The sequence below is a fragment of the Microcebus murinus genome, chromosome 20 (assembly GCF_040939455.1).
Source record: "Microcebus murinus isolate Inina chromosome 20, M.murinus_Inina_mat1.0, whole genome shotgun sequence".
NCBI classification, from domain to species: domain Eukaryota; kingdom Metazoa; phylum Chordata; class Mammalia; order Primates; family Cheirogaleidae; genus Microcebus; species Microcebus murinus.
In genome coordinates, this window is record NC_134123.1 from 7,604,458 (window position 1) to 7,621,113 (window position 16,656).

Here is a 16,656-nt window from a genome sequence, read left to right on the forward strand (position 1 = left end):
TCCACATGAGTAAAGAGAAATGGTCCCCACTAATTACAGGCAATAAAGGGATTTGGATTTCAGTTCACTGAGACACTTTAAGCAGGACTTTGCATGAGTTCAGAAGCCACACTGCAGCTGGGCTCCGTGGCTCACACCTGTAATCCTAGCAATCTGGAAGGCTAAGGCGGAGGATTGCTTGAGCTCAGGAGCTGGAGACCAGCCTGAGCAAGAGTAAGACCCTGTCTCTACTAAAAATAGAAAAATCAGCCAGGCAACATGGTATATGCCTGTAGTCCCAGCTACTTGGGAGGCTGAGGCAAGAGGATCTCTGGAGCCCAGAAGTTTGAGGTTGCAGTGAGCTACAATGATTCCACTGCACTTTACCCATGGTGACAGAGCAAGACTGTTTCGAAAATAAATAAATAAATAAATAAAGCCACATTGCTTGGGTTTAAATCTGCATTTTGCTCCTTCCTGGCTGGCCATCCTTAGGCCAGTGACTGAATTTCCTCCATTTCCTCATCTATAAAATGGGGACAGCCGGGTTTCGTGGAACCATCTAGATAGGAATTTGTCAGCATGGTGCCTGACTCAAAGCAAAGGCTCCCTCCCCTCTTTTCTCACTTTTGTTGCACAGAATTACACCCACCCTTCCCTGCTGATCCTCTAATCTCAGATCCCCAATTCTGTCTTTCAAATGTGTTGTGTCATCATTTATTTGCAAACATGTCTATCTGATTTCAAATGAAAATTCTTTTGAGTCGAATTCAAAACAAACCACAGGCAGGGGGGAAGAAAGAAAGGCTGACAGACGTGTTAGTAAACAGCGAAATATTTTTGAAGGCTGGATGCTGATATAGCTCAGATGCTGGAAGGTTCAAATTGACAGACTTTTGATAGGAGGAGACGTGTGATTATTAGACAGAGGGACATTTTTCGGAGGATTAGAGAGACAGGAGCATGAATCCCTCCTCTTTTCCCACCAGGGCTCCACTTCCCCGGGTGACCAAGGCCTTGCTGCCTTCCATTTGTGTGATCCCAGCCTGATCTCGATCATCCCATAATTCATTAACAACACTCCAAGTTGGATATTAAATTATTCATACAAACAGCAAGGAGCGGGCCAAATGCAAAGCCTTCGCATGGGGATGTTGCCTATTCATCCAGCCATCAGGGAAAAAGGAGAGAAAGAGAGGGAACAAACTGAAATTCACACACCCCAAACCACTTCTGGCCACAGCGCCTTCAAAGTATGTTCCGGAAAGTGGGGCAGATAAGGATCACTGGATGCTCACAGCTCAGCAGCAAACAGTCCCTGGAGCCAGAACAGTCTGCTCTCAGGCTCGTCCAGTTCCAGAAGCTGTGGTCCCTGGCCATGAAGACTGCTCTGCCCTCTCTGCGGGACAGCTGGGAAACGGGGTCCGCACAGCCCTGTCCTGCTGGAGGTGACTGCTGAAACCTCGGTCCCAAAGCGGGGACTTCTCTCTCCTCCGTCTATTCACAGCTTCTCAGGACAGGCATTATCTCATGTGCCACAGGCCAAAGGCAGTTCCAGGAACAAGGTGCAGGTCTGCTGTCAGAGAAAAGCGTCTCAGCTCTCCGGCTCTGGGCTTTCGTCCTTCAGCGAGACGTCCTGGCTGGCCGCTGCCTCCGTGCACGTCTCCAGATTGGGCTCCTGTCCCTCCTGCTGTTCTCCAGACTTCTGAGACTCATCAGCCACCTTGGTGCTCTTGCTGGAGTGGCACCCCATCTCGTTGGGACGCAGAGGGCCTAGAGCCCTGGGACAGACGTTCTGAGGGAGGAAGGTCTGTGGGGCTGATCCCCGGGTGCCAGAGTTAAATAGCCTTCCTGGGAGCACTGTTGGAAAGAGAGCTGGTTCCGTTCCCATGGCCACAGGGAGCCGCCCCCGTGCACCAGGGAGCTCCTGCAGGGTGGGCAGGGCCTGCGGGCTGCCCTTCCTGCTAACCTGGGTAATTCCAGGCTCTGTGCCCCATTCATCACACCAGAAGAATTCCCTTTTGTTTAACCTACAACTTCTGTACAGATAACTTCCCCCAACACCTAGTAACCTGTAAACACCAGCCCCTGTCTTCGCATGCAAAGAAAGACATGTTACCATGCAACTAGCTGTGGCCTCCCTCCGTATCCCAGGGCCACACTCAGTTCCCGGAACTCACAGGCCCCCCGCTTGGAAGCCACCCCCACCCTAGAATGTCAACTCCACCCAGTATTGAAGAATAGGGAGTTCTGAGACCATGGACTCCTGGGGTTACCCAAACATGTAAATAATTAAAAGAACCCATAGATACTGGCTGCTACTCTCTGCCAAGTGGAGTTCACATTCATTATCTTGTTTATCTTCTCTAAGAAGTAGGTTGTATTATTTAATCCTCATTTAACAGAGGGAGACACTGAGGCACAGAGATATTGAGTAACTTGTCTGAGTTAGTTTCTTTTTATGATTATTATTATTTTTTAGAGACAGAGTCCTGGTCTGTCACCCAGGCTAGAATGGCCCAATCATAGGTCACTGTAACCTTGAACTCCTGGGCTCCAGCAATCTTCCCACCTCGGCCTGCCAAGTCGTTGGGACTATAGGTGCAAGCCACCACACCTGGCTAATTTTTTTTTTTTTTTTTTCCGGTAGAGACAAGGGTTAGGTCTTGCTATGTTGGCCAGGTTGGTCTTGAATTCCTGGCCTCAAGGAATCCTATCCAAGGTAGTTTCTAACAGCCACAAAATAGCATAGCTGAGATTCAAACTCAAGTTATCTGACTTCTACTCTTTATCACTAAGCTAATCTCATCTAATTTAAAGGCCCCATCAGGCCATCTTCACACACCATTACAGATGTTATCAGCTGAGCAGGCTGTCACCGCACTTTTATCTGGGCCACAAAAGTAAAGGTTCCAAAGCTGTGAGTGATCTCTGGAGTGAAGTCTCATGTGCTACGGAACTGGAGTTAGGAACTCCTGTGCTCTATATTTGACCCCTATTTTATTTTCTGGTCACCTGTCTTTCCTTTTCTTAACTCTAACAGGGGCCTGATAATCTTGACCCAGCTCCTAGGAAGTGGGAGGAAGGATCAAGCAAGTCTGTGAAGTGGCTTTTCAGAGAAGTAAAAAACATACATCGATTTTTGTGCATGCACACGGCAGTCAAAGGTGATATCAACTCTGGTTCACTCGTACTGAACTCTTTACAATCACACAGTTCTATGAGGAAGTGTTACTATTCCCACTTTAGAGGTGAAATCATTGAGTCCAGAGTGCTTAGGTCTACCCAAGGTCATGAACCTGGTAAGCAGCCAGGTCAGAAGCAAACCCAGGTCTTGCTGCCTGCAAAGCCTGTGATGTCTCCACGCCAAGCCCCCTTCTGTCCCTGTCTCCGGTTAACGCCACTCCTCCTCCCTGGACCTGGACATTCAGTGACCTGCAAGAATGTGGTAAAACTCCCCTATAAATCATCTTTCTTTAAACAAGCTTCTTGCCAACAGGGCCTGGCAGAATGACAATTAGGAAGACATTATGATGCTGTCTATTTACCTCTCCTATACAAATGCCAAAGTACACTTTGCGGCTGTCAGGGTAGAAGAGGGAGGTTCATTTACCTTCCAACTGAGATGCCCTAATTAAGGGAAATCCATGGTGGATATTGGGATCCTAGACCAATAATCCTCTTGTGAAGCCTCCAAATTAATCATGCTCAACCCAAATCAGCCCAAGAGACAGGCAGGCCGCAGCAATACCCAGGAACCAGGCGAGAAACTCTTGGCCTGGGCTTGGATCAGTTTCGAGGCATGGTCGATGGAAACAGAGAGAGGGGCCTTTGCTAAATGAACATGTAAGAAACCCGGCTTGCCTATGACCCTCACCCTGATTTGGGACCAGTTATATCATCTGTGGGGCCTAGTGCAAAATAAAAATGTGGGCCCCTCGTTCAGAACTTACTGAGAATCTCAAGACGGTGACAGCAGAACTTTAAACGAAGCACAGGGCCCATGAAGCCAGCCCTGCCCACACCTGACCTCGACCTCCACGCCCAGAAATGGATTGGCCTCTGATGAGGACTGTTATTTGCCAGATCTACTAGCTGGCTCAGCTCGGGGGACACTGCCCTGGGAACAGAACGAGGCCAGAAGACAAGAAATTAGAAATGGGGCATGGACGATCCAAAAACATAAAAAAAATGCTTGGAAAAACTATTGACAATGCCATATGTTGCCAAGGCTGTGGAGCAACAGGGGAAAACAGTTTGGCAGTTTCTTAAGAATTAAACATACACTTACCGTAGGGCATTTACCTGTGTTGGTTGGCTCCAGATACCATAAGAAAATACCACAAACTGGGTGGTTTACACAATGGATAGTTTTTTTTATCAGAGCTTGGAGGCTAGAGGTCAAGGTGCTGGCAAATTTGGTTTCTGGTGAGGGCTCTTTTCATAGCTTGTAGTTGGCTACCTACTCACTGTGTCCTACACGGCCTCTTCTCAGCCCTGTTGGAAAGAGAGAGCTTTGATATCCCTTCCTCTGCTTATAAGGACACCAGTTCTATCGGCTTTGGGCCCCACTCTTATGATCTCAGTTAATCTTAACTGCCTCCATACAGGCCCTGTCTCCATGCACAGTTACACTGGGGTTTGGGGCAACAACATATAATTTTGGGAGTGGGGGAACCACAAAATTCAGTTTATAATGTTACCCAAAGGAAATGAACACCTGTGTTCACACAAAAACCTGTACACAAATTCTGAGAGCAGCTCTATTCAAAACCAAACCTGGAAACAACTCAAATGTAAAAGGATAAATAAACTGTGATACATTCACACAATGGAACACTACTTAGCAGTAAAAAGGAATGGACTATTTTTTTTTTTTTTTGAAACAGAGTCTCACTTTGTTGCCCAGGCTAAAGTGAGTGCCATGGCGTCAGCCTAGCTCACAGCAACCTCCAACTCCTGGGCTCAAGCCATCCTCCTGCCTCAGCCTCCCAAGTAGCTGGGACTACAGGCATGCGCCACCATGCCCGGCTAATTTTTTCTATATATATTAGTTGGCCAATTAATTTCTTTCTATTTATAGTAAAGATGGGGTCTTGCTCTTGCTCAGGCTGGTTTCGAACTCCTGACCTCGAGCAATCCGCCTGCCTCCCAGAGTGCTAGGATTACAGGCGTGAGCCACCGTGCCCGGCCAGGAATGGACTATTGATATATGCAACAAGTTACACAAACCTCAAAGGCATTATGGTAGATGAAAGAAGTCAGTCTCAAAGTTACCTACTGTTTGATTCCATTTTTATTAATATGATATTCTTAAAAAGACACAACTATACGCATCGAGAACAAATGGTATCACTACAAAGTGATAGTTGGAGAGTTTCTGGAGTGATGGAACTGTTCTGTATCCTAATTATAGTGATAGTTACACACATCTATGTGAAATAAAATCCATAGAACTGAACATCGAAAAATTTAAATTTACCATGTATTAAGAAAAATTAAAAAAAATTTAAAGCTCAAACAAAAAAATAAATAAAGACAGTTTGCCAGGAGCCTAGGGACTTATTTGCCATCTGGTTCTAGTTTTCAAGATCATTTAAAATCCTTTTTCTCTGACTTCTCACTTACTCAAACAAACAAACAAACAAAAACACCTGCCTCCAATTTACCTCAATAGCTTTTTATTGAACCACACGATACAAGGTTCCATTTGGGGTATTGTGCAATTTACAGAACCTTAATGTATCACTTAATGTATCCAGTTAAAGAGGCCTGGACCTGGTGGCAAAGGGGGCTTGTGTGCGGAGGGTAACCTTGTAGCTAGAACTATAGGTCAGGAGACTGGCCCATTGAGGCACCTTGCAGAAGGGAGCTGGGGGCACAGGCACCCAACCTCACTCTCCTCCCTCCCTTTGGTCTCGCCCATTGGCCAAACCCAACTTGAAGCCAGTGGCCATATAAGCCATTGGCATTGCCCATTTATGTCAGCCTCCAGGAGCACAGAGCAGCATAGAGAGTAGATACAGAGAAGCAAACAGAAGGTATCTAACACCACCCGCCTGGCCCCTGTCCACAAGGAGCATAGAATCCGTAGGGGGATTCTTGCAGCAAATTATACTATGTAGCGGCGTGCAGTAAATACTCTAATACAGAATGAGTCACACTGGAAATAGGGGTCAGGGGAGGGCTTTCTAGAGCAGGCCACATTTGAGCTGGACCTAGAAGGGCGACCAGAATATTAGCTGGCAGAGGAGGGAAGGACATGGTGGCCAAAATGAACAAATACAAATCCCTCCCTAGTAGTTCAATTTAACTCACCAATAATTTATGAAAAGTCAAGAAATGGTCATGGTTAGAAGAATAAGTTTCAGTATGAGAGGAACCTGGGATTGGACACCAACTCTACAGTGTATTTGCTGTGTGGCCCTCAGCAAGTTGCTTAGTGTTTCTGCCTCTGTTTCCTCATCTGTAAGGTGCAACTAATAACTGTTTTCTGGGACTTATGGAAAGAGTCAACGAGACAGCATCAGCACCACCCTGCTATTACACCTCATAACAGCCAAGAGGGTTTGCAGGTACAATCCAGGATTCGGAAATGGCCAGTCTTATCCCTGCCGAACATAGACACACTATGACCCCCAGAATCAAGCTGCCATTCAGTCCATAGGGCCAGCCTCACTAGACCAAGAGTCCTTCCTGGGATGGGCACCCAGCCCTTCTCCCTTGGTCTCTTTGGCATTCCTGCCCCCTTCCTTCTGCACGCCTCCTGCCACGGTCCTGCCACTGTCCTGCCCATGACCCTGGTGCCCCCATTTCTAGCTCCATCCACTTTGGACAATAGAGGAACCTCACCCTCTTGAATGGAGCATCATTCTACAAGATAAATACATACTTTCCTACTAAAAAATAGGTCATGTATCATAACTTTATGAATTTATTTCGAAAAACAAAATGAGGCTGGGTGCTGTGGCTCATGCTTGTAATCCTAGCACTTTGGGAGGATGAGGCAGGAGGATTGCTTGAGGCCAGGAGTTTGAGACCAGCCTGAGCAAGAGTGAGACCCCATCTCTACAGAAAATAGAAAAAATAGCTGGATGTGGTGGTGTGCACCTGTAGTCGCAACTACTCAGGAGGCTGAGGCAGGAGGATTGCTTAAGCCCAGGAGTTTGAGGTTGCAGTGAGCTATGATGAGGCCACTGCACTTCAGCCTGGGCAAGAGAGCTCTCCTTGTCTCAAAAAAAAAAAAAAAAAAAAAAAAAAAGGAAGGAAGTAACAAAATTCGCCCTTTCAAGGAAAGGATGACCGGAACAAGTAAGCAAAAGTGATAAAAAGGAGAGAACGTTGTCTGTCCCAAATGCAAACAGTAGTCAACAGTAAACAGTACTGAGGGGTTCCAAGGCGTGTGCTCTAAAATCAGGTAATCCAGATTCAAGTCCTAGGGATATATATCATTTGGTAACTCTTCCACCTAAGGCACTTTACTTAAACGTTATGAGTCTCAGTTTCTTTATTGATAAGGGAAAAATAATAGTGCCTACTTTATAGGATTATTGTAAGGTTTAAACTAAATAGTCAAACTAAAATTCTTAGTGCCTAATACATTATAAAATCTTAATAATAATAATATTATTATTAATGCTACTTCTGCCTATCAGACACTGTGCTGTGCCCCAAGGAGCCCACAATTTATGGGGAAAACAGACTTGTTGATAACTCTGCAGTTTCTAAAACACTGTGATTAGTAGAATGAGAAAAATGCTACAACTCAGAAGAGAAAGTCATTAAGAAGACTTTAACCTCACTGGGTGATGTCAGGATCTCCAGCATGCCATCCAGGACTTTGCCCGGGCATGCATGTTTTGGGGCACAGCAGTAGGGAGAGAGTTATTGCAAGGACGAGGCAAGAGTGGTCTAGAAGTGACTCAGAGACACTTTAAAGTGAAAGAATGAGAAGTTTCTGCCAGCTGGTACTTGCATGGGCTATCAGTGCTTCTCTGACCCATTCACCTTCACCAGGGCACCTGCCTGCAGTGAGTAGACAGGAGCTGGCTCCTGTCAGTGACATCCACCACCCCAAGCCCTCCCAGGCAATGCCCACAGTGACACCACTTCCTCCTCTTCCTCTGCCCTTGATGTACCTAACCCCCCACCCCCACCCCACAGAGTCCAAAGATTAAGCAGGTGCACACACACACTGGGTGAGCTAAAACAATCATATTCTTTTGGGGAGAAGTGGGGGAGGCAAGCCTCATTTCACATGAGGACTGAACTCTGATCTTTTTCTTTTGCTAAAAACTCTTTCCTAAAGAGGCCAGCTGGGTCAGGCTGACAAATGGTAAATTCCTACTAAGCGGCTTTTATTAACCAAATAAAGCAGTGGTTTACTTCCCAACCGGATTCTGGTATGGCATTAACATCACCTAAAAGATAGGAAGCCCCTGTCTTAACTTAAGCATCCTAGCAGATGCCTATCATAAATTTAAAATATCTTAACTCAAGCATCCTAGCAGGCGCCTATTGTAAATTTAAAATGTCCTCCTGTCTGGACCTCCCAGAGTGCTCATACCCTTATCTTAAAGTAAGCGTATCCTTTCTGGTCTTCTAGATAAAGTCTAACTCTCTCAGCCAATTGCCAGCCAAAGAATCTTTAAACCCACCTATAATCTGTAAGCCCCCCTGCTTTGAGATGTCCCACCTTTTTGGGCCAAACCAATGTATGCCTCTCATGTATTGATTTGTGACTTTGCCTGTAACCCCTGTCTCTCTGAAAATGTATAAAATGTATAAACTGAACTGTAACCCAGCCACAGCGAGTCCACTTGCCCAAGGCCTCTTGGCAGTGGCTCTGGGTCATGGTCCTCAAATTTGGCTCAGAATAAATCTCTTTAAAATTATTTTACAGAGTTTGGCTTTTTTCCGTCAACACACAAATAACCTCAAATTTCCACTGGTGACCTCATCCCCAAATATTGCCACAGAGATAAACTGCCAGGATTCAAAGACGTTCCCCATGTAATTTTGCAACGCTTGTATCCAGTCACCAGGCCTCCCTGCCTTCAGTGCCTGGTAAATAGATATTTTTAAAAATAAATCCTGTACTTACCCACAAAGAGCTCAATGACATTGTATTGCATTTGTGTATGTGTTAAAAGTATGAACGTGTTACATCAAATACAAATTCAACAAGGGCGCAGATTTTTGTGTTTTGTTCTTCATTGTGTCCCTTATTTATAGAAAAGTGGCACACAGTAGGTCCTTAGTTAATATCTGTTGAATGAAGAAATAAATGAAATGTAAACACGCTAAATACTCCACCGTTTTTGTACCCATTTTGGCACGTCATCATGTAATGAAAAAGATGCTGGGAAACTCGGGAAAGGGAGGTGGCTAGGGGTCCCCACGGCTCTGAAAAGCCTGTCAACGAGACTCCCCTGAACATTACCCTTCCTTAAGTGTCCTCTGATACTAATTACCAGCTAAGGGGGTCTCAGCCCAGGGCAGTTCTCCCTCCACCCCGGGAGACAGCGGGAAATACGAAGGGGTGACTTGGGGTCACGACGAGGAAGGGCGGCTCCTGGCCTTTAGCGCCAAGGAGGTGGGGAGGCCAAGCGACCCGCAGGACCAGGACAGCCCCTCCCAGAGAAAGGCTGTGGCACACCTGCGGGAACACTACCTGGCTGCCGGCTCCCGAGGCCCCGGGCTGCCCGCGACGCAGGCGGGTCCGCCCGGGAAGGACGTGCGGGACACGGCCGGGTCGCCCGGGATGGACGTGCGGGGACGCGGCGGGTCCGCCCGGGATGGACGTGCGGGGACGCGGCGGGTCCGCCCGGGAAGGACGTGCGGGACGCGGCCGGGTCGCCGGGGATGGACGTGCGGGGACGCGGCGGGTCCGCCCGGGATGGACGTGCGGGGACGCGGCCGGGTCGCCCGGGAAGGACGTGCGGGGACGCGGCCGGGTCGCCCGGGATGGACGTGCGGGGACGCGGCCGGGTCGCCCGGGAAGGACGTGCGGGGACGCGGCCGGGTCGCCCGGGATGGACGTGCGGGGACGCGGCCGGGTCGCCCGGGAAGGACGTGCGGGGACGCGGCCGGGTCGCCCGGGATGGACGTGCGGGGACGCGGCCGGGTCGCCCGGGAAGGACGTGCGGGGACGCGGCCGGGTCGCCTGGGATGGACGTGCGGGGACGCGGCGGGTCCGCCCGGGGTTGGACGTGCGGGGACGAGGCCGGGTCGCCCGGGATGGACGTGCGGGGACGCGGCGGGTCCGCCCGGGGTTGGACGTGCGGGGACGAGGCCGGGTCGCCCGGGATGGACGTGCGGGGACGAGGCCGGGTCGCCCGGGATGGACGTGCGGGCCCGGCGAGGGGCTGGGGGCGGGCGAGGAGAGCGGGTCGCGGGTCTCGAGGGAAGCCCGCCCCGTCTACAGGGAACCGCGGGGCTGGGGGCTGCGGGCCGAGAGGGGCGAGCCGAGCCAAGCCCGGGAGTCGAGGGCCTCGCCGCCCCCGCGCGGCCCGGGAGAAGGTTCGGCCAGACCCGCCCGGCGCCCGGCGGGGACGACGCGAGCCCGCGGGCGCACCGGAGCGGGCGGGCGGCCAGGGGCGCCCACGTGGGCCGCCCGCACTTCCGCCCGCCGCGCTCCCGCCCGCGGCCGCCAGGTGGCGCCGGCGCTCCAGGGCGCGGCGCTCGGGCGGGCGGGCGGCAGCTCGCGCCGGAGCCCGCGATCCCGGACTGGAGGGCAGCGCGGCGGCAAGGTAGGATCCCCGAGCCCGGGCGTCCCCGAACCTGCGTGGTGGGGTGGGCGGCTGGGCGGCCGCGGAGCCCCGCTCGCGCCCTGCAGGGGCAAGCCGACGAGTCCGAGCAGCCGCACGTGTCGTGGCCGCCTAAGGGGACCCGGAGACCCGCAGTCTCCACGCTGGGCCTAGGAGCAGAGCAGAGCGCCAGGTCGCCGGCACCCAGACATCCTCCTCTCGTCCCTGCCTCTGGACAGGGTGCCCGAGCCCCCAGGACAGCAAGTCCTAAAAAGCAGAAGGAGCTGCGTTGCTGATAAAATCCAAAACACCACTTCTCAAACTTGTCTGCACGTTGGCATTGCTTGGGGAGCCTTAAAAATGCTGATGCCCCACTTCCACCCCCCAGAGACTCAGATGGAACTGGTCTGGGTTGAGCCCTGGGCGTCTGGATATTAAAATGTTCCCAGGAGATTCCAGCTTGCAGCCAATTTTGAGGACCCTTGATCTAAGAGTTAGAGAAAAGCTGAGGACATTTGTTTGTTATAGCCCAAAACGCTAATGACTCCCTCCTCCCCACCCCCCACGACCTCCTCCCCTCACTCTTCTTCCTCCTGCCCCTCCTCCTCTCTCATCTCTTCCTCCTCCTCCTCCTCCTCCTCCTTTTTCTTGTGCCTGTGCCTTTGTGCGGTCAAACCCAAGATGACAAACCAACACCCCACCTCCCCTCCCCCCAGAGCGCTGGTTCTGAAAGGATTGAACTGGAAAGTGAACAGAGAACAGAAAGACAGAGTGTGGAATGTGAGAGAAGACTATTTATATAACAGCAAAGTGTTACCAGCATGGGTTTGGAGTCCCTGACGATCCAGATCTCACTGAACCATCGTCAGCTTCAGTTTCTTTAATCTGCAAAATGGTTATGATAGAATAAAACCCTAAGGGGTGCCATGGGAATTGTTAACAATAAAAGCTAGTGTTTACCAAGGGTTCGCCCTGTGCCAGGCACTGTGCTAAATGCTTTCTGTGCGTTGCCATGTTGACTTTTTTTTTTTTTTTTGAGACAGTGTCTTGCTCTATCACCCAGTCTAGAGTGTCACCCGGCTAGAGTGCCGTGGTGTCAGCCTAGTTCATGGCAACCTCACGCTCCTGGGCTCAAGCAATCTTCCTGCCTCAGCCTCCCAAGTAGCTGGGACTATAGGCATGTGCCACCACCCAGCTAATTTTTTCTATTTTTCAATAGAGACGGGGTCTCACTCTGGCTCAGGCTGGTCTTGAACTCCTGACCTCAAGCAGTCCTCCCGCCTTGGCCTCCAGAGGGCTAGGATTACAGGTGTGAGCCACCGCGCCTGGCCGCCACATTGACCTTTGACCAAAACCCACAAGTAGTACTATAAGTACCCCATCTGGCAGCTGAAGAAGCCAAGGCTCAGAGTGACCCAGGAACTTGCTCAAGGTTATATAATTAATAAGAGGCAGATCCCATGTCTGAACCCAGGCAGTCTGATCCAGAGCCCACGTGCAAAAGAACAGTACTCTCCTGTTTCCCTTGTTGACAGAGAACATGGAGAGGCACTAGCACGGGGCAGGCACGTGGTGTGTCTCCATAAACACTAGCTGTCATTGCTGTGAAGAAAGCACTTCCACTGAACTGACTCACTCATTGCATACATGGTTATTACTGAGCGCCTACTGTGTGCCAGGCAGTCTTCCAAATGCTGGAGATGAAACAGTAAGACAGAGGTAAGGCAGCCCCCAGTGAACTCCCATTCTAGGGAATGAAAGAAACAGGAAGAAAGTACCTTGGATTCTCATCATTTGTAAGCTCTGCATTTGCAAATTCGTCTACTCGCTAAAATGTATTTGTAACCTTAAAATCAATATCCATGGCACGTTCACGGTCATGTATGGACATGTGCAGAGCAGTGAAAAAGTTGAGGGGCCCACTGTGCATGTTCTCAGCTGAGGTCAAACAAAAACACCTCTGCCTTCTTGTTTCAGCTCTTATGCTATAGACAAGTGTCCTTTCTGTGACCTATTTAGTGCCACATTTTTTTTTGCATTTTTGTGCTTTTTGTTTGTGATTTGGTTGTTTTAAATGGCCCCTAAGCATAGTGCTAAAGTGTTGCTAGTGTCCCTAAGCATAAGAAAAGGATGTGGTGTGCGTTATGCAGAAAATATGTGGGTGTTTAGTAAGCTTCATTCAGACATGAGTTGTGGTGCTGTTGGCTGAGTTCAATATATCAACAAGAAGATATATTGAATAAGGTGTCTTTCAACGGAAACACACATAAACCAAGGTTATGTATTGATCTGCCAGGCAGGGGGTGTGGTGAGGAAAAAGTGTTTTATCCAGAATGTGCAGCATGTGCAAAGGTGACCAAAAGCTTGGCACGGTCAGGGAACTCAAGGAGAGCCAGTGGGCAGGGGGTGTAGTGGTCAGAGGGAGCAGGGATGCAATAATGCAATAATACGCTGGACAGAGAGGCTGGGGCCAGGTGGCACGACATTTTGGGGACAGCTCTCATTTCATCCGATTAGCACAGTAATCCCGGCAGGCCGGACAGGATCGTTTCCGCTTTTGACAGATGACAAAATTGATGTTCTGTGCAATTAAATGACTTCCCAGAGTTATGCTGTTGGTAAGCAGCAAAACTCACCCCTCCCCACCCCTTCATCTTAATCTAATGTTAAACAGACATTCAGTTATTGAACAGAGATCAGAAGACACAGTCCTGGGCTGGAGGTTTGGTTTGTTTGGGGAGGAATCAGTAACTAAGTGGCAGCAAAAACCATCAAGTGTAGATGAAACCACCTGGGACAGTGGCAGGGTGTGGAGATGAAAAGTTCTCATGTCCTTTAACTCAGCATGCCCCAACCTTTTTGGCATCAGGGACCAGTTTCATGGAAGATAATTTTTCCATGGACTGGGGGTGGGGTAGGGGTGCATGGTTTCAGGACGATTCAAGTGCATTACACTTACTGTGCAGTCCAATCTCTCTGCTAATGATAATCTGTATTTGCGGCCACTTCCCAGCGCTAGCACCACTGTCTCAGATCATCAGGCATTAGATTCTCATAAGCAGCATGTAACTAGATCCCTGGCATGCGCAGTTTACAGTAGGGTTTGAGCTCCTATGAGGATCTCATGCCACTGCTGATCTGACAGGAGGTGGAGCTCAGGCGGTGATGCGAGGGATGGGGGCGGCTGTAAACAGAGATGAAGCTTGGCCGGCCCTCTGCTCACTTCCTGCTGTGCAGCCCAGTTCCTAACAGGACACAGACCACTCACGACCAGTCTGCAGCCCAGGGATTGGGGACTGCAGCTTTAAAACGTAAAAATATTCCTAGTATAAAGACATTAATGCATCAGTGAAAGAGTCTTAGAAACCTACAGAGGGCGGAAAGAGTGAGGGTGATCATAAAGATGTAGAAAAAAAAGATGTGAAGTTCTGATCCAAACTGCCCCCTGAATGCTGCGTCTGTCCATCGTCCTCCCCATTCTTGGGGTGGCCAGGCCTCAGTCTGCCTCTTGTCCCTTGAACAAGGCATCAGAAAACTTGTTCTGTAAAGGTCCAGATAGTAAGTATGTTGAGCTTTGTGGACCATATGTTGTCAGTTGCAACTGCAAGGTCTCACTTAACATTGTCAGTAGGATCTTGGAAACTTTGATGACGTACAGCAGGTCCTTAAGTGATGTCATTTTGTTATAATGCTGTTGGGAAACTGCCATTGTCAATGCAGCCACAGGTGGTATGTAAACAAATGAGTATATCTGTATTCCAATAAAACTTTATGGACACTGAAGTTTGAATTTCACATAATTTTTATGTGTCACAAAATTTTGTTCCTTTAATTTTGTTCCAAAATTTTGTTCCTTTTTTGTGGGCCAGATGTGGCCCATGGGCTGTCATTTGCTGACTCTTGATCCAGAACATGGGACCAAAGGATCAGAAGGATACCTAGTATCCATCTATAATAGTTGAATCCCTGCCTAACCCCTGAGTCTCCATTGAACATTCGCAGCCATTTCTTGAGTGCCCCAGTAGAATGGAACTTACCTTCTTATTGTGCAACACGTTCCATTGGAAGTTTAAAACTGTGCCATAGTTAGGGTTTCCCTCTAAACAGACCATGAAGCAAGGATTCAGGTGCCAGAATTTTATCTGGGAAGTGATCCCAGAAAGCCCAGTGAGGATGAAGTGAACTGAGAAAGGGAGAAAAGGCAATGAAGAATGTGTTGATGAGCGAGCTACTCCTGGGTAGTGGAGGCTCAATCCCTTGGGGACCCTTGGAGAGACTGTGGAGCCCATTTCAGAAATGTCTCACAAAGAGACAGTGATGCTGGGCTATTTCCCCAACTCCTGCCCCCTATGAGAGTTGCTCCTAAGCCCTTCCCTGCCTGACAAGTCTGGCCTGTCCCACTCACTGTCTGCTCTGCACACCCTATGGCCTGAAAACGACTTAATACAAAGTAAGAGGCAGCCAGTGCATCTAGAAACCGACTGCAGGTAACCTGGGGTGCGCTGAGCAGTAAGGGTGGGGCACCCACAGCGTCTGCTACAGAATGTTTCTGTGTGCTTTCTGAGATGTGGCACTCATACCACCGGGGGCCATGAGAGATGATTTAATGCAGCACAGAGAGACGTCTTGCTAAAGAGCATGAAGTCTTAGAATAGGAAAATATTCCCTTTTGAACCGTCTCTTTGATCCTACCCTGCCTGCCTCTCAGCACCCTCAGGCGGCCCTCTGCTCAGAGCAGGTGCTCCACCCACACTGGCCTTTCACTTCCTTGAACTCGCCAGACTCTTCCTTCTGACTACAGCCAACAGAAGAAGTCTCAGTGAAGTACTAGAATGCATTGTAACACTTGCTTGCCTCCCTTTTAATTGAAAAGACAGCAGTCCCCCAATTCAGGGCGCTTAACAGTAAGTGTGACCATTTGATAACATTGTTAAAATGGTGACAATCTAATAACATTGTTTCATTTTATGTTTATAGTTTCTAACTATATACAAGTGTTACTAACTTTGCATGTACAGCAGTAATAAGTTTCCTTTAAAATAAATTTATATAAATCATGTGTCCATTTAAAGAAAAATATTAATAGGATAGGTGGTATGAGAATATAATGAAATATAATGACCACCACTTATTGAACTCTTGCTTTGTATTAGATGCTCTTCTAAGCACTTTTCGTGTATAATTCCATGAATCCTCACCCATATGGGTAAAGTACTGTTTGAAGAAGGCACTACTATTAGCCCTGTTTTACCACTGAGAAAACAGACAAGGGAAGTTGAGTAACTTGCCCACAGTTATATAGCAGTAAGTGACAAGCTGGAAAATAAACCCAGGCAGCTCTGCTCCAGAGTTTGTGCTCTGAACTGCAGGATTACACTGTTTCTCACAAACTTGACAAAAGAGAAAGGGGAAAAAAATATGTGAAGGTGATATTTGAGTAACTAAAGTTAGAGGAAAACTGCATTTCAAGGTTCCTCTGTTTTATCTGTCTTCCTGTATCTGTATGGTACCCCTTGGTTGCCATACTTTCCTCTGGAGCCTCAGAGAATAGGACTATCCCCTTTTTACTATGACGGTCCTTTAGGTATTTGATGACAGGGAACTGGTTGGCCCTCCCAGATCCTCCTTGCTCTAAACATCGCCTATCCCTTCCTTTTGCTTGTTGTGCTCTATTGCATGTTCTTGGCATCTTCCCCCAAGCACAGGGGGCCTCTTTATTCCTTTTTTTTTTTTTTTTTATTTGAGAGAGAGTCTCACTCTGTCGCCCAGGCTGGCATTCAGTGGTGTGATCATAGCTCATTGCAGCCTCATACTTCTGGGGTTAAGCAGTCCTCCTGCCTCAGCCTCCCCAAGTGCTAGGATTACAGGCGTGAGCCACCACACCCAGCTCTTCTTATTCTTATGTATTCAGCAGAACCTATAAAGTCAG

General features: G+C 48.8%; 2 protein-coding genes across 3 annotated transcripts in view; one reads left to right on the forward strand and one right to left on the reverse strand.

Moving 5' to 3' along the window:
* Positions 1–682: 682 nt before the first annotated feature.
* CHD9NB (CHD9 neighbor) lies at positions 683–1,852 on the reverse strand. Its single transcript, XM_075995553.1, has one exon. It carries the CDS (start codon positions 1,730–1,732, stop codon positions 1,574–1,576), a length of 159 nt encoding a protein of 52 aa, XP_075851668.1. The 5' UTR covers positions 1,733–1,852; the 3' UTR covers positions 683–1,573.
* An 8,793-nt stretch (positions 1,853–10,645) lies between these two features.
* The window catches only part of CHD9 (chromodomain helicase DNA binding protein 9), a 231,291-nt gene continuing 225,280 nt past the window's right edge, over positions 10,646–16,656 (forward strand). Inside the window, exon 1 of one of the 2 annotated variants that reach the window (XM_020282652.2) lies at positions 10,646–10,730. The gene's annotated coding sequence lies outside the window, so the exon portion shown is untranslated. The remainder of the gene's footprint in view (positions 10,731–16,656) is intronic. The other variant, XM_020282655.2, reaches the window with a different exon arrangement.

What these genes read in the sequence shown, in the direction of transcription:
- CHD9NB (XM_075995553.1), bottom strand. Translation starts at nt 1,732, where the DNA reads ATGGGGTGCCACTCCAGCAAGAGCACCAAGGTGGCTGATGAGTCTCAG.